The sequence below is a fragment of the Ranitomeya variabilis genome, chromosome 1 (assembly GCF_051348905.1).
Source record: "Ranitomeya variabilis isolate aRanVar5 chromosome 1, aRanVar5.hap1, whole genome shotgun sequence".
Classification (NCBI taxonomy): Eukaryota; Metazoa; Chordata; class Amphibia; order Anura; family Dendrobatidae; genus Ranitomeya; species Ranitomeya variabilis.
The window spans coordinates 486,796,156-486,820,641 of record NC_135232.1 but is presented as its reverse complement, the minus strand read 5'-3'; the positions used below and the strand labels follow the sequence as shown (position 1 = coordinate 486,820,641).

Genomic DNA, 24,486 nt, shown 5'->3' with positions numbered 1-24,486 from the left:
TTGGTGGTTGAATAAACACTTTTTTCCCCACTGTATATAGCCCAGCCAAAGCATGTACTAGTTTGGTCTGTTTTATAGACATGTTATTAGCCAACTTCACAGGGATCGGATCGTCATGAGAGGAGTGTGACAGCTTCTATCCATGACACACATGACACTCTCCTTCCCTCCTCACCGCAGGCCATTCAGAAGAAGCAGAGAGGGAATCATATGACTGTCAGGCTCAGCATGAGCAACTTCTTCCCTTCTTGTTTTTCCTACCTCATAGATCCAGCAACAGCAACATCAACACTGAGAGGAGAGGATGGAGGCCCCATCAAGTACCTTTTGTAGAGAGCCTGCCCCACATATGTCTGAAAATGACTCAGATACAAGCCATTCTTCTGCTCTTAATGTTGAGGATACCTCTGGATCTATGATGGACAAGATGTTTCAGGAGCTGATCGGGCCCCCTCTCTTTTCGGGCGCCTGTACAGCTGCACCGTCTGCACCAGAGGTATGTCCGTCCCTGGGTATCACTTTACATTTATGAATTTATTCACATATTCAGCTTTGGCTGATATATTTATTTGTACTATGGGCCTTAAAGGGAACCTGTCAGTAGATTTTGCCGCTATAAGATGCGGTCATTGCCTTTCAGGGCTTATCTACAGCATTCTATAATGCTGTAGATAAGCTCCCGGTCCCACCTGCAAGTGAAGAGTTTTTGAACAATGGGGAGCCAGTGCGGGGATTGACAGAGTGGAGAAGCCAGGGAATAGCAGGGTGACAGGTAGATTAGTTAAGCAACAGAGTTTAGGATAGATTGGATGGGTGCGATGGTATAAGGGGGCAACAGAGGCAGAGGGAGATGATGAGGGCATGCACTAGTGTTTTATTCATGGTTGAGGAATCTGCGGAATCGGGAGATATTTTTGAGTTGGAGTCGGCAGGAAGGAAAAAGGGCTTGCATCTCAGATTTGAAGGAGAGATCAGAGTCAAGCCATTGATTTTGATGGATAGGTCAGTCAAGGGGTTGAATGAGATGGTAGAAAGATGATGAATTCGGTTTTATCCATGTTAAGATTTAGAAATCTAGTAAAGAAGAAAGATGAAATTGAGGACTGACATTGTGGCATTCTGGTTAGTAAGGAGGTGATATCAGGTCCAGAGAGGTAGATCTGTGTGTCATCATCATAGAGATGATACTGAAAGCAGTGAGACTCCATGAGCTTTCTCAGGAAGAAGGTGTAGATGTAGAAGAGCAGCGGTCCTAAAACGGAACCTTGGGGGACACTGACAGATAAGGGACAAGATGAGGAGGTGGTTTGTGAGTAGGAGACACTGAATGTCCTGTCTGTTAGATATAAGGAGATCAAAGATAGGGCCAAGTCTGTGATGCCCAAAGATGAGAGAGTCTGTAGTAAGAGGGAATGGTCCACTGTGTCGAATGCAGATTACAGTTCCAGGAGGAGGAAAAAGTAGTGTTACTTAGATTTGGTGGTTAGTAGGTTGACTTTAGTCAAGGCTGTTTCAGTGGAATGGTGTGGTCAGAAGCCAGATTGTAAGCGGTCAAAGAGGGAGCAGGAGGAGAGGTTTGAGGACAGTTAAAATGGACATGTTGTTCCACTAGTTTTGAGGCATAAGGAAGAAGTGATATAGGGCAATAGCTATACACAAAGGATGGGTCAAGGGAGTGATTTTTGAGGAAGGATGTGATCGAGGTATGTTTGAAGCATGAGGGGAAGACAACCGTTGTTAGTGACAGGTTGAACTAGTAGGTTAGTTTCGGTATTAAGACTGTTGTAAGGTTTGGAATGAGGTGGGACAGAATTAGATCAAGTTCACAGGTAGTGAGACATGATATGTAGAGTAAAAATAAGAGTTGATCTTCTGTGATGGTGGAGAAGTTGGTTTTGGAGGAGGAGAGTTGAGTAGTTATGAGGAAGGGCTGTGGGGACTTTAGACAAAAGCTTTGCGTTATGTTGTCAATCATCTGCTAAAAGAAAGAGACAAAGTCTTCAGCTGAGATTTTGATTCTATGGGTGTTTTCCAGAAACAAGTAGCAGTGAATGTTGCTGAGTGAAAATTGCAAGTCTGCCAGTGTAGTGCTCAGTATATTATAGTGCCTGTACATTGTGCTCAGCTTGTGCTTATGGAGACACGCACCTGTAAATTAGGAGGGCTCTCATAACTACAGAATTGCAAACATATGTACCCTAACTGCAGTTTTGGCACATTGTGGGGCTCAGATGGGAGGGAAGGGCATTTGTATTTGGGAGCACAGAATTCTCTGGATTTCTTTCTGGATTTTGGATTTCGGTTTTCCAGAGCCTTTATGCTACCAATAATGTGGAATTGAGTTGAAGCTTTTGTTGGGAACATTTTACATAATATTTAGAATCACATTTATCCTGTGCTGTATGCTGAGCACTTACATTGGGGTTTCTATCTAAATCTCAGAGTGACGTGATTCGGATGAAAGCTTGAGGGATCTGTTCACTATAATAAGGCAGCAGAGTTACTCTGGACTCCATGTGGCCTCTGTTTAGTGGTGTCTTTCTTTTCAGAGGTGCACAGACTGCGCTTTTATGCATGCCTAAAAAGACAGACACTGCAGGATAATAGGACAGACAGCATCCGCAGTGTCTCCATCTGCCTCCTTATAGTGAATCTTCTGCCTGGGGTTCCGTCTGAATCACATATTTCAGAGATTTACACGAAAACCCTGGTGTAAGTGCTCAGCGAAGAGCACAGGATAAATGTGTGCTGAGCTTTAATGCAATCTTTGGGAGACAGAATAAACCAATCAATAGCAGGTGAAGAAGTGGTTTTATTTATTTTTTCATGCCTTTCCTCATGTGGTATAAGTGATTAGATGACTTTATTCTTTTGGGTTGGTGCTATTACAGCGAAACCAGATTTATTTTGGTTTGTTGTGTTTCGCTGCTGTCACACTCTAAAAGACACTTTTTGGCAAAGCAAAGTTTTTGCATCGCCATATTTTGAGAGCTATCATTTTTCTATATTTTTGCTAGAAGAGTCGTGTGAGGGCTTCTTTCTTGCGTGACGAGTTGAAATTTTTATTGGTACCATTTTTTGTCACACATGTTTTTTTGAATGCTTTATATTCCAATTTTTGTTACAAAAAACAACAATTCAGGAATTGTTTTGGGGATTTTTTTTATGCCGTTCCACGTGTGGTAAAAGTGATAAGGCAGCTTTATTCTTCGGGTCAGTTGGATTAAAGCGATACCACATTTACATTTTTTTTAATGTTTTGGCGCTTTTACACAATAAAAACAATTTTTTAGATAAAATAATTGTTTTTCCATCACTTTATTCTGAGAGCTATAACTTTATATTTTTGCATTGATAGAGATGCATGACAGCTTGTCTTTTGCAGGACAAGATGACATTTTCAGCGACATCATTATTATTTACATTCAAATTTTTTAAAGCGTTTTATTACAGTTTTTGTTCAAGTAGTATTAAAACCATAGATTTTTGCCATTTTTTTGGGGGGTGTTCATTAAAGGGGTTAACTAGTGGACCAGTTTTATAGGTAGGGTCGTTCTGGACTCAGCAATACAAATATATGTACTTTGTTTATTTTTGTTTTTAAGTAAATAAATGTATTTTTTGGATTATAATATATTTTCTTTTTTTCTTTGTGATTTTTTTCTATATTTTTACAATTTTTTTTAAACCTTTTTTTTTTTTTTTACTTTTTTTTGCCTTGTCTCAGGATGGGACATCAACTTTGCCTGCTCTGATTGCTCACATAATACTTTGCAATGCTTTAGCAAGAGCTTACAGGTCACCGTCTCTGGATGACCCTGTGACTATCTTTTGACCAGAGGTCACCAAGGAGACCATCGGCACAATACGATTGTTATCGCGTTGTGCCAATGGGAGCAGATAGGGAGTTCACTCCCTCTGCGATGCCCATTATGGGTGTTGCTGCAGGGTGTCAGCCTTTGATCATGGCAGCGTTCAGCTTGAGCCCGCTTGATCATTAGGAAGTATTTGTATGATGGGTTGCAAGAATGTAGCTACCACAACGCCGTACATATACTGTGAATGTCAGGAAGGGGTTAAAGAATAGTCTCATTATTATGACCTGCTTTGATCTTGTGATGTCTTACCATATTATTGGTTTCCATACCCTTTCGGATTTTCATCTTGTTAGGATTATTTTATTTGGGGATGGATATGACACATTTGACCATCATGATTAGCTATAACTATTCCTACTGAGCACTATGTCTCTACCATGAATAACATAACTTATTCTATCTTACTGCATCAACCATGCATGTGCACTATTTGGGGTTTGCTGGAGTGTATCGTCTTCAAGATATGTTGTGTTTTACTATGCATACACATAAATCTCTTTGATATGCCAATTGCACATGCATAATTACTTCTGTGGTTACTGACATGGATCGCATCCATCATTGTGCGCTAAGTTTCACTGTACACGTGCATATACAGTACATATAACACGCTTCCTGTGCATACACAGTCATTTACAATTGGCAATCATCTTTTGCCTGTATCTGACATTGGTCACAGACACAAACATTACTGTTAGTAACACACATGGCTAAAAATCCTGCAGGGCACGTAAGGTCCCCCTGCTCATGCTCTTTGACCTGTCCCGGCGCCTGCGCACTGCAGTACTTTGCTCTGCCCTCAACAGGGCAGACAAAGTACGCCTGCGCCGCAACCGCGGCGTGGAGACCAGAAGAGGAGATCATGGAATCAAGATAGGAGGCTGCGGACCGGACCTGAGATGCCCATCGGACCCGGACCGCAGCGGGACCGCCCCTGGGTGAGTATAATCTAACCTCTTTTTCTCCTCTTTTAGGTAACATCAGGGGCTTATCTACAGCATTACAGAATGCTGTAGATAAGCCCCTGATGACGGTGGGCTTACCTTACCATCGATTTTGGGGGTGACAGGTTCCCTTTAAGTTCTGTTTTTCTAATGTATCAAATACTTATTTCATGCAATAAAATGGAAATTAATTATGTAAAAACCATACATTGTGACTTTCTGGATTTTTTTTTTAGATTGTGTGTCTCACAGTTGAAGAGTACCTATGATAAAAATTACAGACCTCTCCATTTTTTGTAGGTGGAAAAACTTCCAAAATCGGCGGTGTATCAAATACTTATTTACCCCACTATAGATGACACGTTCAAAAGGCAGGGGGAAAAGAAGAAGTGTCTGATAAGTGAAGAAGGAATCTCTGTTTCTCTGATAGCATATATTATAAAGTTTTTGACATGTATGTATATTATTTATTTATGCAAAGTTTGTTAAAAGTACAGTTCCCTTTTAAGTAAAAGAAAAAATGCCCTCAAAGTGGACAACCTTTTTAAGGCCCAGTAAACATGTAACGTACTTCATAATGTACATGCATTATTACTAGGCTGTATACTTTTAATATTGTTTCCAAGTATAACATGTATATACCAGTATTGATTAGTTTACAGTGAAGGAAATAATTATTTGATCCCTTGCTGATTTTGTTTGCCATTATACTGTATGGTGCACTATGTGGAGCCCAGCGTACTACAGTGGGGGAAATAAATATTTGATCCCTTGATGATTTTGTAAGTTTGCCCACTGACAAAGACATGAACAGTCTATAATTATTATTTTTTTGCTGAATCCTATTTATTAAAAAAATGTTCAGGTTAGACAGATAAACACAATTCCGCAAACAGAGCAGAGTAGATTAATAATACAATAAGAAAACAGACATACCAACGCAAGGGAGGGGTGGGAAGGGAGTAGGTACACATAGGTATGAAACTGTAGATTATTTAGATCAAAGGTCTAAACATAAACTAACCTACTAAAATACAGGTTCCTGAAAGTCAAAGCGACATATAAACTAGACAGCCAGGCACAGAGCAAGATTTTTCATGGGCCGGGAGTATCAGATCCCGGATCACAGTAGGACAAGCCTCTTCACAATAGGATAAAGGAAAACCGGCTATCAAGCCATGGCTTCCAGATCTGAGACTTTTTTGTTTTTGATGACGCAGATAACACCAGTGCCCGTTCGTATTGGCAATGAAGGTTCATCCTATCAATCACAGATTGTATGGTCGGTGCGCTAGTCACTCTCCATTTGGAAGCCACTGCCGGTCTAGCGGCTATAAACAAATGTGAGAACACACCTCTCAGCCCATGTGGGATCTCATCCAAACCAATATGCAATAAAACCATACTAGGTCGCAGGGCCACCCGAATCCCAGTCACCTCCGCTATCACGTCCTCTAAACTAACCCAAAGATTTAGTAATTTCGGACACGACCACCACATATGGCTAAGCGTCCCCAACATACCGCAGCCTCTCCAGCATAATGGTGAGCATTGAGGGCCAAAATGGGCAACTTTAACTGGGTAATAGTACCAGCGTAAGTGGACTTTTTTCAATTGTTCCAGATGGTTTACACATGAGGATACTCTCCGAACCTTTAATACCGCTTCCCGCCACCCATCAGGCGCTAGGGTGACTTGCAAGTCATCCTCCCACTGACTCATGAATTGCAACTTAACCTCTGAGTCAGGATCATTCAGGGCTCTATACAAAATAGATACATTGCGAGTACTAGGACCAGGCACCAAGAAAAGACCATTTACTGTACGAACTAGGTTGGTATTAAAAAAGGACGTCAGTTGAGTAGTGTGTATAAGATGTCTTAATTGTAAAAACTGATAAAATCTATGCCGAATATCAGGGTGTTTCGCAACTAGGCGATCAAACGGTTTAATCATTGTGTCATCAAGCAGCTGATGAAGTGATTTTACACCAGCCAGTACCCATGGCTGTAAATGTATATATGGAATATGTAATTCTAGCGCCTTCAGTGACACTTCAGTTAACGGAATTTTAATAAGGGACGGGACCGTCTGTCTCCAAAAATGCAGTGCAGTAGACATGGTCGGTAGAGGGAGACTACCTGTCCGCGGCCCCAAAGCTTCAACCTCCAGCATGAATCGGGTGGAGCCTCTAGTTGCATAGAAATTTTCATTTTGCAACCATCTATGATCCTTATCAAGCTGCCACCAGTCCCGCAACCCTGCCACCACCGAGGCCTTATAGTATGCCATCAAGTTTGGTAATCCGATTCCCCCCAAATCAAAAGGGTAGTACATAAGGGATTTAGCCACTCTAGGAGTTTTGTGGGCCCATATGTATCTATTTGTTAAGCGTTGAAGGTTTGTTATAATTTTGCTTGGAACCCTCAAAGGGAGACATCTAAAATAATATAATATCTTGGGGAGAATTTTCATTTTGAAAATGTTGATTCTGGCCACCCAGGATGTCATAAACATATGCAAGGTGTCTAACTCAGTCTTAATCTCTCTGGATAGAGCAGAATAATTCACCTCTATAATATGTTGAGAACATGTAAGCTTTATACCAAGGAAAGGGATACCCTGATCAGTCCAACGAAAGGGAAACTTTTTCTCTAATTCAGTTCTGACGACCAAAGGGACCGCGACAGGGAATACCAAAGATTTAGAAGCGTTCAGTTTGTAATAGGATACTGGCGCAAAATCCTCTAGTTCAGCCATGACTGCCGAGAACGACCACTCCAGGTCCACACAGGTTATGATAACGTCATCCGCGTATAGACCAATCTTATGAGCAGCCGGGCCCACCATCAGGCCTGAAATATCCGAGTTAAAACGGATTTTCTCCGCCAATGGCTCCATGCATAATGCAAATATAATGGGGGATAATGGACATCCCTGCCACGTCCCATTTGTGATCAGAAAGGGGGCAGATACTACTCCAGAGGCGAGAACTCTGGCAGATGGAGTGGAATATATGGCCGAGATCGCCAATAGGATGGGGCCCTCCAAACCGAACTTCCGAAGAACACTTCCTAAATATCCCCAATGTACCCTATCAAAAGCCTTCTCAGCATCCAAGGACAGAAAGGCACTGGGAAGGCCCGACAGTTCCGCCACCCTGATGAGATTCAACATTGGGCGGGTACCATCCTTAGTTTCTCAGCCAGCCACAAAACCAACCTGGTCGGGAGAGACAAGAGAGGGGATTATCAAATGAAGGCAGGAGGCTAACAATTTGGTATATATCTTTAAATCACAATTCAATAAAGCAATGGGCCAAAAATTTCCAGGACTATTAGGGGTCTTACCTGGCTTAGGGAGAGTGGTAATAATAGCTTCCAGATTGGAGGCAGCAACTTTGCCTGAATCCCGCTAACTTGAAAACAACCCTAATAGATATGGGTCCAGAAGATCCTGAAAAGTGCGATAATATTCATTTGATAGTCCATCCGGACCAGGTGCGGTATGCAGCTTACTACTTTTAATGTTTTTTTAAATCTCCTCCTCTGTAAATGGGACATTTAACAAGAGTAATTGTTCTTGGGATACGCATGATATATTAACTGACTGTAGATATGAGTCGATTGATACCTGGGTGGGTTGACGGGTCTGCCGGTCAGAATGTAAGTTATATAAATGGGAGTAATACTTTGCAAATGTCTCTGCGATTTCAATCGGATTCCTAACCAACCACCCATTCTGACCTAGCAAACCATCTAATCTGGATTTAGCCTCTCGCTTGCGTACCCTACAGGCCAGTATAGCTCCCGCCCTATCTCCAGTGGCATAAAAGTGAGTTTTAAATTTACGTAAATTATGGGCATAGGTAGAAAGCAAATTCTCCCGCAATTTAAAGCGAACCCCGTATATCTCATCCGATACCGCCTGAGAGAGTGAGGTTTTATTCAGTGATTCCAATTGACCAAGTCTAGTTAAGAGGTCATCCCGTAACCCTCTTTTGCGCTTCAGTATGGAGGCTTGTTGAATGAGATATCCCCGAATAACCACTTTATGTGCAGCCCATAGCATTTCATCTGAAACTTCCCCATTATCGTTAATGTGAAAATAGTGGGTCAGCTCATTAGAGATACCACACGTCACCCTCTCATTTAGTAAGAGAGAAGGGTTCAGGCGACATCTAAAGGCAGGGTTCACATGATGTTTTAATGCTAACTGTAACACAATGGGGGCATGGTCAGACCAGGTAATTAGTCCTATGTTGGAAGAGACGCATCTTGAAAGAACCGTAGTATCTGCCAAAATATGGTCTATCCGAGAGTATGTACGGTGTCGGAAAGAATAGAAGGTATAATCCTTTTCGCTCGCATGGGAGTACCTCCAGAAATCATGTAGATGATATTCTTTGGTTAAGCCTTTCAACTCCCCCCTAGGCCGAACGCCACCTCGTGAGCAGTCTAGATCTCTATCCATGGGGAGATTAAAGTCTCCGCAATGTAACTTTTCACCTTGTGCCAATCCATCCACTCTTTGTAATACCTTGCGTATAAATGACTGCTGCGAATGATTTGGGGCATATAGGACTGTGATAGTGTGCAACTCGCCATTCAATGTGCATATGAGGATCAGAAATCTGCCCGCAGGATCCGCCACCCTCCGAATATGTTTAAAAGCTAAAGTATTTTTAAAGATCATGCACACCCCAGCTTTTTTAGTGTTATTATTAGCGAAGTAGATATAAGAGAATTGCGGGTGACGAAGCCTAAAATTATCAGCTTCTATCAGATGTGTCTCCTGCTGGCAGATGATCTCCGCACCTGATTTTTTCACTTCTTTCCATAGGATGGACCTCTTATAGGGGGAGTTCAACCCCCTAACATTTAGAGACATAATGGAAGCACTCATAATTGAACATTCTAAACCTTGCTATCACACATACATCTTCATGAACCCACATCACTCGCATCAGTGCACCTGTGTTAGCCACATAAAAGATCACAGGAACCACATTAAAAAGACCTATCTCTGAGGTGTACCTAAAAAAAGGAAGACAAGGGAAACAAAACACAAAGAAAACTAGAAGAACTTCTAAACACAAAGTCATGTAGCCACTAGGCCAAAGGCCAGGCTGGTCAGGCGATAAACACCTAAAAGGTCAGTCCTAGACCGTAGGTGGATGCCAGCTCAGGGTAATTCCAAGAGTCACTCCCAAACAGATGAAAATAACCGGGAGTTATCTTGGATGGGGTGCTGGAGCAGAGAATAAAAAAGGTGGAGAGAAAAAGATGAAAAAAAAACACCAAAAATAGAGAAACAGAATATAAGATCCGTAGCACCCTCACAGCATAGTCCTGCATCCGGACAGCAACTCATTCTCCTCTTCAAGTTTGAAACCAGTCCTGAACAATTTTCTTTCCTGTCGGATTCTGACGGGGAGCGAAGGAAATCTTCCATTCAGTTAGCATGATCTCAGCCTGCTTGGGAGATTGGCAGACTACACCACAACCTTCATAGGAAATTATCAGCTTGACAGGATTGAATCCCCATTTGTATCAGATATGAACATCACATAGTGCTTTACAGACATGAGCAAATTCTCGCCTCTTTACCAGCGTGGGCGCTGATAAGTCCGGGAACACTTGTAAGCCATGGTATTCAGCAGGGAGCTCAGGGGGTTTTCCTCATCTTCTGCATGAAGGCGTCTTTGGTAGAATAGAAATGTACGCGCACGAAAGTGTCTCTGGGCAAGGCTGGGTTCACATGCCGTGGCTTAGGGAGTCTATGTATCCTATCAAATAGGAAATCCCTGGGGAGCAAGGAATGGAGCACAGATTGCATGAACTTAAGTAAAAAGTCAGTTAGATCTTTGTCTGGAATGTCCTCAGGTATACCCCTGACACGTACATTATTTCTCCGTGATCTATCTTCCAAGTCATGCATCTTATCTTGGACCATATCCATATCCTCCCTCAAAGCTTTGTTTTCATCCACTAGAGCATTTATAGCTGTGGCATATTCGGCCATCTTGCTCTCAACATGTACAGTCCTCTCCCCCAAGGACGAGACTTCCCCCCTAATCTCTTGCAGCATAGACTGCATGTCTTCCTTTAGAGAAGCACGGATGGAGGCTAAAAATTCCTTCATGTCTCCTTTAGTAATAGGAGACAAGTTGCTGAGAGTCTCAGATGTCTCCCTCCCTCCAGAGCCACCAGACGAGTGGGAGGAAGCCGAGGGGGAAGCCGCCACCATTTTACCTGCCGCATGTGCAGACTGTCTTCGGGGAAAGAAATCCGTGAGCCTCGGTGGGGAACTGCGTTTCTGCGATCTCCCTCGAGTCATCATGTGCCCAAGATCTTCCAGGAGCCGTTACAGTGCACAGAGAGAAGATAATAAAAAGGGCTGATATTAGCCGGTTTATGTCCGGAGTAGCAGGAGCCTGTGAGTTATGCTGCCTCTCTAGTCTGCATGCAGGCCATGCCCTGAACAGTCTTTAATCCAGAAAATCACATTGTATAAATTTATTTGCATTTTGCAGTGAGAAATAGGTATTTGATCCCCTACCAACCATTAAGAGGAGTTCTGGGTCCTACAGACCAGTTACATGCTCCTAATCAACTCGTTACCTGCATTAAAGACAGCTGTCTTACATAGTCACCTTTATAAAAGACTCCTGTCCACAGACTCAATTAATCAGTCAGAGTCTAACCTCTACAACATGGGCAAGACCAATGAGCTTTCTAAGGATGTCAGAGACAAGATCATAGACCTGCACAAAGCTGGAATGGGCTACAAAACCATACGTAAGACGCTGGGTGAGAAGGAGACAACTGTTGAAAACCATATATAGAAACAGGTACATGCATATAGATGTAGGATCACCACACAGATTCCAAATAGTTTCAAAAAATATACAAATTTTTATTTTGCACACCAAAAACAGACAATACACACTGTTAAAAACATTTAAAACTTATTCCACACTGGAACATACTTGTTAGATCCAAATAGTATCATATTTAAATGCAACATGCAAAAATATAATTACATATAGTGATGATGCCCGAATATGAATTACCACTGCACAAAGAGGAGACCAACAATATACTCCTTGTTATTCAATACATCTGGTATATATATAAACCATTGGATAGGGACTGGAGTAGTCAAAAGAGGAGAGCACAGCCAGAGTTCAACCTAGGGAAAAAAAATTATTATTTTTTTTTAACCCAAGACATAGCATAGGTAGCCTAATGGACAATGGTACTGGCCATAGATGCCCACATATATATTATATAAGCATTAGAATGTTCCCATATAGTGTCCCTAGGGATGCAGGCCACCTGACAAGTACTCCCCTATATCCTGGAGGTAGCAGGCCGGTCAGGCCATGCAGAGAAATGTCTAGCTTAGTTGCTGTTAATACTTCACCCTATACCGTCTCAGAGTCCACTACCGTCCTCATAGTCCTAAGTGCAGAGGTATAGTCCGGGCAAGATTAGGGACCCACGCGTTCCGACACTAACTGTGTCTTTCTCAAGGTGGTAGTGCCTGTGGTGTGCATTTGTGTCAATTTATAAATACCTTTAATTGCGGTTCTGTCTCAGCTGTGAGACGCGGCTTGCGGCCAGAAGAATAAACATGTCCGAGATTAACCCGGAAGTGGGGCTCTCGGGTCAATTGTACTGTTGCGCGTGCGCAGAGTGCCATTACTGCTCTGCCTGGTCCGCTCTGCATGAGTTCCCCTTCTCCTCATATGCGCGTGCGCAGTAATTATTTGTACTCACATTGTACGCTATGCGTACTTATAAAGGCGCAAACTCCGCACCTGTCAATCCACGAGCCAAACCATACAGCTGTCGCGCCCCACATAATAATGATCACTGCGCAAAACGCATGGAGATGTAAGCAAAGCCCACGGTATCGGAGTGATGAAATATTAATTAGAATCAAAGCTCATTTTTAAAATATGCTTACAGGTTCATCTATGTACATTCATTTAAGTTTGACCCTCACATGATCCGGACTCCGGAAAACTGTGGGAGCAACCCCCGATTTGGAGAGAAATACCCACTGATTAATTAAACATAGTGTGGATTCTAGCATTTGAAATATACTTATGCACTCTAAATATCCCTATACGGGAGCATTTATATAATAAATTATGCACAAGAATTAGTGACTGCTCCGGACCTGCTGTATTATAATAGTCTGTCCAATATTGTTTAGTGCCACCTAAAATAAGGTCGGGCAGAGAAATCCAACATTAGACCTTGATGAAAAAACCACTATATAGTCCCCCAAAAATGCGTACAGTTTACACGGTAAAAATCTTCATTTGGGATTAAAGAGCCATACATATAGATACATATACATACACATACATATATATATATCCGATGTATATGTAGATGGACCCCACATGTCCTAAGAGTACACATAGGAACCTTGAGTCCCCAGATCAAACAGTCAATTATGTTGTGAATTCTGGACAGGTCGGTTCTTTGACACACCACTAGATTCTTTTTCCTTCTCCATTATGCACTCCATTGTCGTAGCCGAAACTATAGAGGGGGAAGAAGAAAAAGAGAGAGGAAGAAAAAAGGAAAAAAAGATAGGGTACATGAATATCATGTAGCAAACCCCCCCATCTTATCTCATATATGGCATTCTACTCTCATAGCTATTTCTTTTTATAAAAACCGGAGTACAACAGCTCCTCATTGAGGCCTTGTGGTACTAGGCAATCCAGTTCATAGATCCACCTTGCCTCACGGCAAAGGAGATCCTCCACTGGATCCCCCCCTCTGATGTTGGTATTGACCTTTTCCAGACCCATTACTCTAAGGGAATCTCCTGACCCCGCATGTGTTTCCAAGAAATGTTTTGCCACTGATGTAATCACCTTGCCTTTGGACCTATCCGTCCTGGCGGTGGCAATATTGGATAAATGTTGCTGGGTCCGGCGTCGGAGTTCCTGCGTGGTCTGTCCTACATAGACTTTTTCACAGCCACAAATCAGGGCGTAAATCAAATTCCGCGTACGGCAATTGAAGTACGCCCTCGACTGTACCTGTGTAGGTAAATTATGGACCATGACCCCCCTGCTTGCAATCATCCGTGGACAAATGGAGCAATTTCCACAGGGAAAGGAGCCCTTATTCAGATTACCAGTTCTTATTTTGGTGGTGGGGCGTCTAAAATGACTATTCGTTAAATGATCTTTTAAATTTCTTGCCCTCCTAGCCACCATTTTTGGTCTGTCTCCAATGAATGGTCTGAGTTTCGGCTCACTCCTTAGGATTCCCCAATTGGCCTGTAGTATATGGTAGATGTCATTCCATTGATTATTAAATTTGGTAATCAAATTGATTTTATTCATTTCTGTTCTTACCCTGGGCTGGAGGGCCTCCTCCCTTGTCTTTTCTCTTGAAAATTGAAAGGCTCCTGAGATGATTTTCTTGGGGTATCCACGTTCACGGAACCGATTAGTCAACTGTCGAGACTCAGTCCGGAAATCCTCTGTGCGTGTGCAGTTCCTTCTTGCTCTGAGGAATTGCCCCTTTGGGATACCTCTTCTCAAATGTGCCGGGTGGAAACTTTCGAAATGCAACAGATTGTTTGTTGCTGTCTGTTTACGAAACAGTGTTGTTACAATTCGATTCCGGTCTATTGATACCTTCAAGTCCAGAAAATCAACTGAAACAGTAGAAAAAAATGATGTAAGCTTAATGTTCCAGCAATTATTGTTGAGCTCTTCAATGAAGGCACTCAACTCTTCACATGAACCAGACCAAATCATGATAATGTCATCTATAAAGCGTAGCCACTTTACTACATGACTAGAGAAATTACTAAGTTTCTGTACATGGGTCTCCTCCCACCACCCCATAAATAAGTTGGCATAGGAGGGCGCGCATTTTGCCCCCATGGCAGTGCCCGAGACTTGCTTGTAGAAGGTTCTATCGAATATGAAATAATTTTTTTCCAGTATGAACCGGAGTAACTCAAGGATAAATGCATCGTGGCCCCTGTCCCCTGTAGATTGTTTATCCAGGAAGTAGGAAGTTGTTATCATACCTTGTTTGTGTTCAATATTCGTATAAAGCGCCTCCACATCCAGAGTCACCAAGATTGCATTGTCCGGCACTACCAGGGTTGCGCATAGTTCTATGAGGTGTGACGAATCCTTTATATGGGAATCCAAAGTTTTCACCAACGGCTGTAGAAAATAATCAAGATATGAACAAGGCTTTTCATACAAACCCCCCACCCCCGATATAATAGGTCTACCTGGGGGTACATTGATGGACTTGTGTATTTTGGGTACCAAATACAGGGTTGGAGTCACTGGGTGAATTGTAGTTAAAAAATCCCGTTCTCTTTTATTTATGATACCACAGGAAAAGGCCCTCCCCAGTAGTTTATCAAGTTGTGTTTTGAAAATAGATGTGGGGTCCGTCGGTAGTTTTAGGTAGTGCTGCGTATTGTCCAGTTGGCGTCTGGCTTCCTGGCAGTACATATCTTTAGGCCACAACACTATGTTTCCACCTTTGTCCGCCTCCTTGATTTCCAGTGTGTCATTATTTTTTAGGTTGCATAATGCTATTTTTTCTTCCATAGTTAGATTATTTTGGCTATTTTTGTCCAGTTGTAATCTCTTTATATCCAGGCATGTTGTTTCAAAAAATACCTGGATAGCTGGACATAGTGCAAATTTAGGGGTTGCCTGGGATGGTAAAGTCCAGGTGGAACCATTCCAAATACACCTAAAAGAACTGATAGACAAATTTGAGCGTGATATAATCAGAGGCAAGAAAAACAAATTTCAGCGGGACAAACTAGATCTGGATAAACAAAGGGTGTACAGATGGACACATCAAGGTAACAGGAGGAGATATGATATCAGAGCAAGGACAAATGAGAGAAAAGAAGGAGGTGAGAGCAACAGTGGGGCAGGCCCCAATATGAGTAGTGATTTTTTATCAACAGACACAAGCGACCGCGAAAGCGGTGCAGAAGGGGGCGAAGAAAACCCAAAAAATCGTACCAAGAGAACACGCAACTTCAGGGCCTGGTCCCCGAGCTCAGGGCGAACAACACGCTTCAGCAGTCGGAAACATTACTAAATTCCAATATGAACTATCCCACTGAAAATCACCCCATTGTAGAAGCCAGTAATGAAGACAACAAATTACGTATTATCAACCTGTCTACATATCAACTATCAGAAATAGAAATAAATCTGTTAACCAAGGGGTTATCCTTCTCACCCATGAGTGGTTTGGACAAATTTGAAGTAACTAAGGACCTTTACTTATTTTGTCGACAATTAATGTTTAAAATTTTGTATCACCAGCCCTCTCTAATTGATGAGTTACCAGATCAGGACAGACAAACATTCAGAGACCTGCTAGATTTACTGACAGAAAATGAGAATGTACAGGGAAGGAAAAGGTTTATGGGCAGATTACCATCCCAGGCAACCCCTAAATTTGCACTATGTCCAGCTATCCAGGTATTTTTTGAAACAACATGCCTGGATATAAAGAGATTACAACTGGACAAAAATAGCCAAAATAATCTAACTATGGAAGAAAAAATAGCATTATCCAACCTAAAAAATAATGACACACTGGAAATCAAGGAGGCGGACAAAGGTGGAAACATAGTGTTGTGGCCTAAAGATATGTACTGCCAGGAAGCCAGACGCCAACTGGACAATACGCAGCACTACCTAAAACTACCGACGGACCCCACATCTATTTTCAAAACACAACTTGATAAACTACTGGGGAGGGCCTTTTCCTGTGGTATCATAAATAAAAGAGAACGGGATTTTTTAACTACAATTCACCCAGTGACTCCAACCCTGTATTTGGTACCCAAAATACACAAGTCCATCAATGTACCCCCAGGTAGACCTATTATATCGGGGGTGGGGGGTTTGTATGAAAAGCCTTGTTCATATCTTGATTATTTTCTACAGCCGTTGGTGAAAACTTTGGATTCCCATATAAAGGATTCGTCACACCTCATAGAACTATGCGCAACCCTGGTAGTGCCGGACAATGCAATCTTGGTGACTCTGGATGTGGAGGCGCTTTATACGAATATTGAACACAAACAAGGTATGATAACAACTTCCTACTTCCTGGATAAACAATCTACAGGGGACAGGGGCCACGATGCATTTATCCTTGAGTTACTCCGGTTCATACTGGAAAAAAATTATTTCATATTCGATAGAACCTTCTACAAGCAAGTCTCGGGCACTGCCATGGGGGCAAAATGCGCGCCCTCCTATGCCAACTTATTTATGGGGTGGTGGGAGGAGACCCATGTACAGAAACTTAGTAATTTCTCTAGTCATGTAGTAAAGTGGCTACGCTTTATAGATGACATTATCATGATTTGGTCTGGTTCATGTGAAGAGTTGAGTGCCTTCATTGAAGAGCTCAACAATAATTGCTGGAACATTAAGCTTACATCATTTTTTTCTACTGTTTCAGTTGATTTTCTGGACTTGAAGGTATCAATAGACCGGAATCGAATTGTAACAACACTGTTTCGTAAACAGACAGCAACAAACAATCTGTTGCATTTCGAAAGTTTCCACCCGGCACATTTGAGAAGAGGTATCCCAAAGGGGCAATTCCTCAGAGCAAGAAGGAACTGCACACGCACAGAGGATTTCCGGACTGAGTCTCGACAGTTGACTAATCGGTTCCGTGAACGTGGATACCCCAAGAAAATCATCTCAGGAGCCTTTCAATTTTCAAGAGAAAAGACAAGGGAGGAGGCCCTCCAGCCCAGGGTAAGAACAGAAATGAATAAAATCAATTTGATTACCAAATTTAATAATCAATGGAATGACATCTACCATATACTACAGGCCAATTGGGGAATCCTAAGGAGTGAGCCGAAACTCAGACCATTCATTGGAGACAGACCAAAAATGGTGGCTAGGAGGGCAAGAAATTTAAAAGATCATTTAACGAATAGTCATTTTAGACGCCCCACCACCAAAATAAGAACTGGTAATCTGAATAAGGGCTCCTTTCCCTGTGGAAATTGCTCCATTTGTCCACGGATGATTGCAAGCAGGGGGGTCATGGTCCATAATTTACCTACACAGGTACAGTCGAGGGCGTACTTCAATTGCCGTACGCGGAATTTGATTTACGCCCTGATTTGTGGCTGTGAAAAAGTCTATGTAGGACAGACCACGCAGGAACTCCGACGCCGGACCCAGCAACATTTATCCAATATTGCCACCGCCAGGACGGATAGGTCCAAAGGCAAGGTGATTACATCAGTGGCAAAACATTTCTTGGAAACACATGCGGGGTCAGGAGATTCCCTTAGAGTAATGGGTCTGGAAAAGGTCAATACCAACATCAGAGGGGGGGATCCAGTGGAGGATCTCCTTTGCCGTGAGGCAAGGTGGATCTATGAACTGGATTGCCTAGTACCACAAGGCCTCAATGAGGAGCTGTTGTACTCCGGTTTTTATAAAAAGAAATAGCTATGAGAGTAGAATGCCATATATGAGATAAGATGGGGGGGTTTGCTACATGATATTCATGTACCCTATCTTTTTTTCCTTTTTTCTTCCTCTCTCTTTTTCTTCTTCCCCCTCTATAGTTTCGGCTACGACAATGGAGTGCATAATGGAGAAGGAAAAAGAATCTAGTGGTGTGTCAAAGAACCGACCTGTCCAGAATTCACAACATAATTGACTGTTTGATCTGGGGACTCAAGGTTCCTATGTGTACTCTTAGGACATGTGGGGTCCATCTACATATACATCGGATATATATATATGTATGTGTATGTATATGTATCTATATGTATGGCTCTTTAATCCCAAATGAAGATTTTTACCGTGTAAACTGTACGCATTTTTGGGGGACTATATAGTGGTTTTTTCATCAAGGTCTAATGTTGGATTTCTCTGCCCGACCTTATTTTAGGTGGCACTAAACAATATTGGACAGACTATTATAATACAGCAGGTCCGGAGCAGTCACTAATTCTTGTGCATAATTTATTATATAAATGCTCCCGTATAGGGATATTTAGAGTGCATAAGTATATTTCAAATGCTAGAATCCACACTATGTTTAATTAATCAGTGGGTATTTCTCTCCAAATCGGGGGTTGCTCCCACAGTTTTCCGGAGTCCGGATCATGTGAGGGTCAAACTTAAATGAATGTACATAGATGAACCTGTAAGCATATTTTAAAAATGAGCTTTGATTCTAATTAATATTTCATCACTCCGATACCGTGGGCTTTGCTTACATCTCCATGCGTTTTGCGCAGTGATCATTATTATGTGGGGCGCGACAGCTGTATGGTTTGGCTCGTGGATTGACAGGTGCGGAGTTTGCGCCTTTATAAGTACGCATAGCGTACAATGTGAGTACAAATAATTACTGCGCACGCGCATATGAGGAGAAGGGGAACTCATGCAGAGCGGGCCAGGCAGAGCAGTAATGGCACTCTGCGCACGCGCAACAGTACAATTGACCCGAGAGCCCCACTTCCGGGTTAATCTCGGACATGTTTATTCTTCTGGCCGCAAGCCGCGTCTCACAGCTGAGACAGAACCGCAATTAAAGGTATTTATAAATTGACACAAATGCACACCACAGGCACTACCACCTTGAGAAAGACACAGTTAGTGTCGGAACGCGTGGGTCCCTAATCTTGCCCGGACTATACCTCTGCACTTAGGACTATGAGGACGGTAGTGGACTCTGAGACGGTATAGGGTGAAGTATTAACAGCAACTAAGCTAGACATTTCTCTGCATGGCCTGACCGGCCTGCTACCTCCAGGATATAGGGGAGTACTTGTCAGGTGGCCTGCATCCCTAGGGACACTATATGGGAACATTCTAATGCTTATATAATATATATGTGGGCATCTATGGCCAGTACCATTGTCCATTAGGCTACCTATGCTATGTCTTGGGTTAAAAAAAAAAAAATAAATTTTTTTCCCTAGGTTGAACTCTGGCTGTGCTCTCCTCTTTTGACTACTCCAGTCCCTATCCAATGGTTTATATATATACCAGATGTATTGAATAACAAGGAGTATATTGTTGGTCTCCTCTTTGTGCAGTGGTAATTCATATTCGGGCATCATCACTATATGTAATTATATTTTTGCATGTTGCATTTAAATATGATACTATTTGGATCTAACAAGTATGTTCCAGTGTGGAATAAGTTTTAAATGTTTTTAACAGTGTGTATTGTCTGTTTTTGGTGTGCAAAATAAAAATTTGTATATTTTTTGAAACTATTTGGAATCTGTGTGGTGATCCTACATCTATATGCATGTACCTGTTTCTATATATGGTTTTCATGAGTTTGCTTTACATGCATGGTGGTGATCCCAGACAAGTATTGATACAATAGTATGTGATGGTGCCCACTTAAATATATTTTTCAGCACAAGGAGACAACTGTTGGTGCAATAATAAGTAAATTGAAGAAATACAAAATGACTGTCAATCGACATTGATTTGGGCCATGCAAAATCTCACCTCTTGGGGTATCCTTGATCAGGAGGAAGGTGAGAGATTAACCTAAATCTACATGGGGGGAACTTGTTAATGAACTCAAGACAGCTGGGACCACAGTCACCAAGAAAGCCATTGCTAACACATTACACCGTAAAGGTTTAAAATCCTGCAGTGCCCACAAGGTCCCCCTGCTCAAGAAGGCACATGTGCAGGCGTGCCTGAAGTTTGCCAATGAACACCTGAATGATTCTGTGAGTGATTGGGAGAAGGTGCTTTGGTCAGCTGAGACAAAAATTGAGGTCTTTGGCATCAACTCAACTCGCAGAGTTTGGAGGAAGAGAAATGCTGCCTATGACCCACAGAACACCATCCCCACTGTCCAGCATGGAAGTGGAAACATTATGCTTTGGGTGTGTTTTTCTGCTAAGGGCACCGGACTACTTTACAGCATCAATGGAAAAATGGATGGAGCCATGTACTGTAAAATCCTGAGTGACAACCTCCTTCCCTCCGCCAGGACATTAAAAATGGGTAGTAGCTAGGTCTTCCAGCAAAACAATGTCCCAAAACATACAGCAAAGGCAACAAAGGAGTGGCTGAAAAAGAAGCACATTAAGGTCATGGAGTGGCTTAGCCAGTCTCCAGACCTGAATCCCATAGAAAACTTATGGAGGGAGTTGAAGCTCCGAGTTGCCAAGCGGCAGCCTCAAAATCTTAATGATTTAGAGATGATCTGCAAAGAGCAGCGGACCAAAATTCCTCCTGACATGTGCGCAAACCTCATCATCAACTATAAAAAACATCTGAAGAACATATAAAAAAATATAAAAAAGGAACAAGCGCAAAAAAACTTATATCAAAGAAAGGGGTACTTTATTAAATGAGACAGGAAAATATATAAAAATATTAGAACGTAGGACAAGACCAAAGATACAAGGTAGTGAGCCAAAATATGGCAACACCGCTGTCACAGGATAAGTAATCTTAATATATACTTACCTTGAAATGTCTTCACATCCTGTTCCATCCAGATGTGTCCGGATCCCAGAATTCCAAGCGACGGAAGTTCACTGACCTCCATATTGGGACAGCCAAGTGATGGGTGTCTCAATATGGAAACTGCTGGTGGTACCAGCCTCTTGCGCGGTACCACCAGCAAAACACCGTGAGAGAGAAGGCGCACAGTGGTGAGAGAGATAGAGCACAGGGGGAAAACAGCTCAAACGGGACAGCACAGGAAGGAGAGACAGCAGACGAGGGGGATAGACATGGGGTAGAGAGGTCAAACAAGAGAGCACAGATGAGAGAAGTCGGCACATGGGGAAAGAGAGAGTGGATAGGTGGGTGAGCACATGGGGGGAGAGATTCTCAACACCGCAAAGCCTGCCCCCATCGTGAGATTACCGCTCTCCCGATGCGATAGAATTGGGCCTCCACTTAGTTAAATATAAATAGCCAGCATACAAAAAAGCATACCCATAAACAGGAAATCCTGCCCCATGTGGACATAAGCATGTAAATCATAAACTAAAGTGCAATAGTGCATATGTACTGGCCACAAAAGGGAACCTGAGTATAGATGGATATGGCCATGTAATACAATAAAAAGACAAAATTACCTGTAACCAGCCACTTCCCCAATGTACGTTTTGTTAAAATTAATCTACCCTTAAAATTATAGACTGTTCATGTTTTTGTCAGTGGGCAAACTTACAAAATCAGCAAATAATTATTTCCTTCACTGTAACTATTACTGTAACTATTACAGATATATTGTGGACATTATTGCTACACATCCAGGCAGCGCAAGATAAAATATTGAGGAAACCGGTGATGTGACATATGCTGCCTGAACCTCGATCAGCATGAATTTGAATCTGGCTGAATTATTGCAGCTGTATATGTTTTACTCTGACATACTGCAGCATTGCCGAGAAAACATACCTTGAAACACTGCCTGGGGATTGAGCATCTTGGATGACTAGTAAGAGGCAAGTCCCATGTGGCTTCTCTTTTTCCACTCCTCTGTGCATATAAAGATTTGGGCAGGAAGAAGTCGCTGGAGACCTGCCACATACTAGTCATTCGTGTGGTCTTCAGCCACTATAATCATGTATATTTTCTGAGAAATGCCACAGTCTCAGAGTAAAAGACATACGGTTACAATAACTCAGCCAGACACTGATTCATGGTGCCCAGATGTCAGAGTCCCTATAAAATACAACTTAAGCTATGATATTCATTAATTACAATAGGGTACCTTCTTGTATGTGACTTCTTGTTGTATAAATGTCACTGGGTGACCTTTGTGTGCTCCAACCAGGGGGCAGACTGTACATACACATACTCTGCATGCCTTACAGAAGAGCTCCACCGGCCTTTCCCTGTGCTCTGCACACCAATGAGTCCTTCTCCTTCTTTCCCGCATCTTTCTGGACTCTTCTTCTTCTGCGTTACACACTTGATGGTTGGTTCTACTCTCTTCCAGTATGTGTGGCTGAAAGTGCTCAGGACAATATGACTGTGCACAAGTCAAGCAGCTCCATTGGGCAATGCATGGGCTATGAGGTGGACACAGGTCACACTGTATTGGCTTTGGGTGTACTGTCGCATTCTCTTGCCTCGGTGATATACAAGACGGGCATGTCCTTTCACAATTAGGAAGATTATGCCAAAAATGCTCTAGGCAGCGAAGACAAAAACGGTGCCCACAAGACACCATTAATACAGGTGTTGGGCACCTAGAATCACATATACCACACTGATAAACTGGTGGGCACAAGCCAAAGGCAGCTGTGGGCATTGTCTGGGAATCTGTCTTCCACATCAAACTCTGCTGTAACATGTCACCTTCTTCTTGAACGTCCATTATTGCTTCTGTGCTTGATGTCCTGCTCACTCACCTGTTTCTACAAGTGACAAAATTGTGAATGTTTGCCGTATTAAACAGCTATCTCCAGCCAGTGTTGGCTTCCAATTTCTGCAGTCTTGGGTAGTCTTGTAATACCTGTATCCACTTATGTTTCGAAAACGATGATGGCTTTGTCTTTATGCTGTTCTGAAGACAAGACAACTGATTTTTGTCACCAGGAAATGAAACTAGATTCTCTTTCACACGTGACAACATGTTAGCACTGATTAACCCTTTAACAACCAGACTCCATTAGGAAAAAATGTGCTATGTTAAACAGCTAATACTCAAACCTTTGCTTTGCTACTTATTTCATCTTATGACTATATAAAAGAAAAGGCCTAATTGTATAAAGAACCACCCTAATTAATGGATAACACTTCCAAAATTAATACTGTAGGTTTTAACACAAACTGACAAGTATCTTATTTTACCATGGTGATAAAATAGAGATATTGATTCTATAGATCTCACTGCATACATCAAAAGACTCCATTACTGTCTGCTGCTGCCCATTTTATATATATACGAAGCTGCAGGTATCCGTGGCTAGGATTTTTTTTTTCTTTTGCACCTTATACCTGCTAATATTATTACAAAGCAATCCATGGCACCCTTTTTCTACATTTATTTGCTTGGTCACACTGCAGACTACAGCCAGGTCACTTCAATACAAGAGCGTGAAAATCTTAACAATTTAAAAAAATTTTTTTACCCCAGGCATCAGATGTGAGTGCACAGAAATATCTGGTCTTTTTTTGGTGCTTTCGTATTTTTTGGAGTGCCTTACAACATTTTTGGACACCATTTTGCTGACCAAAAAATCTGTAGCTGGCCCAAAAATATTTAGCTACAGTTCTTATATTTATCACTGTGATTTGTATGCCACACACATCACATATACTGCAATTGCGCTAAATATTTTACAATTTTAGTACTCCAAATTTTTTTTTTAGTGTCATAGCCTACTTATTGACACAATTTTGGTGGGCCAAAAAAAATGAAGGCCACATTTTGATCAGTCTGTTGTCTCCATCCAACGCCTAGTCTATCTGTGGTGTCCAAATCCTTGCTTTTCAGGCATACATTCCAGCTTTTTTCTCTGCTACCCTTGGTCTATAGCAAAAACGGGGATGTGGGAACCACAAATGTGACCAAAGATCCAAGATGTAGATAAGAAAATTCGCTTTATTCCATATTCAAAACAGAAACAAAAAT

At 42.0% G+C, this 24,486-nt stretch overlaps 1 protein-coding gene and 2 long non-coding RNA genes across 3 annotated transcripts in view; 1 reads left to right on the top strand and 2 right to left on the bottom strand.

The window, feature by feature from the left end:
- TRIM14 (tripartite motif containing 14) overlaps nucleotides 1-23,434 on the bottom strand; it is a 99,145-nt gene extending 75,711 nt beyond the window's left edge. Inside the window, exon 1 of the mRNA XM_077251746.1 lies at nucleotides 22,618-23,434. Within this exon, the coding sequence (XP_077107861.1) occupies nucleotides 22,618-23,226 (609 nt within the window). The 5' untranslated portion in view covers nucleotides 23,227-23,434. The remainder of the gene's footprint in view (nucleotides 1-22,617) is intronic.
- On the bottom strand, nucleotides 13,300-14,957 carry LOC143765274 (uncharacterized). The gene is made up of 3 exons (XR_013213356.1): nucleotides 14,900-14,957; nucleotides 14,214-14,518; nucleotides 13,300-13,383 (listed from the first exon to the last, which is right to left on the bottom strand). It is a non-coding gene; the product is annotated as an uncharacterized LOC143765274 (long non-coding RNA).
- Nucleotides 16,893-18,550, top strand: LOC143765270 (uncharacterized). The gene is made up of 3 exons (XR_013213354.1): nucleotides 16,893-16,950; nucleotides 17,332-17,636; nucleotides 18,467-18,550. It is a non-coding gene; the product is annotated as an uncharacterized LOC143765270 (long non-coding RNA).
- Nucleotides 23,435-24,486: the final 1,052 nt, after the last annotated feature.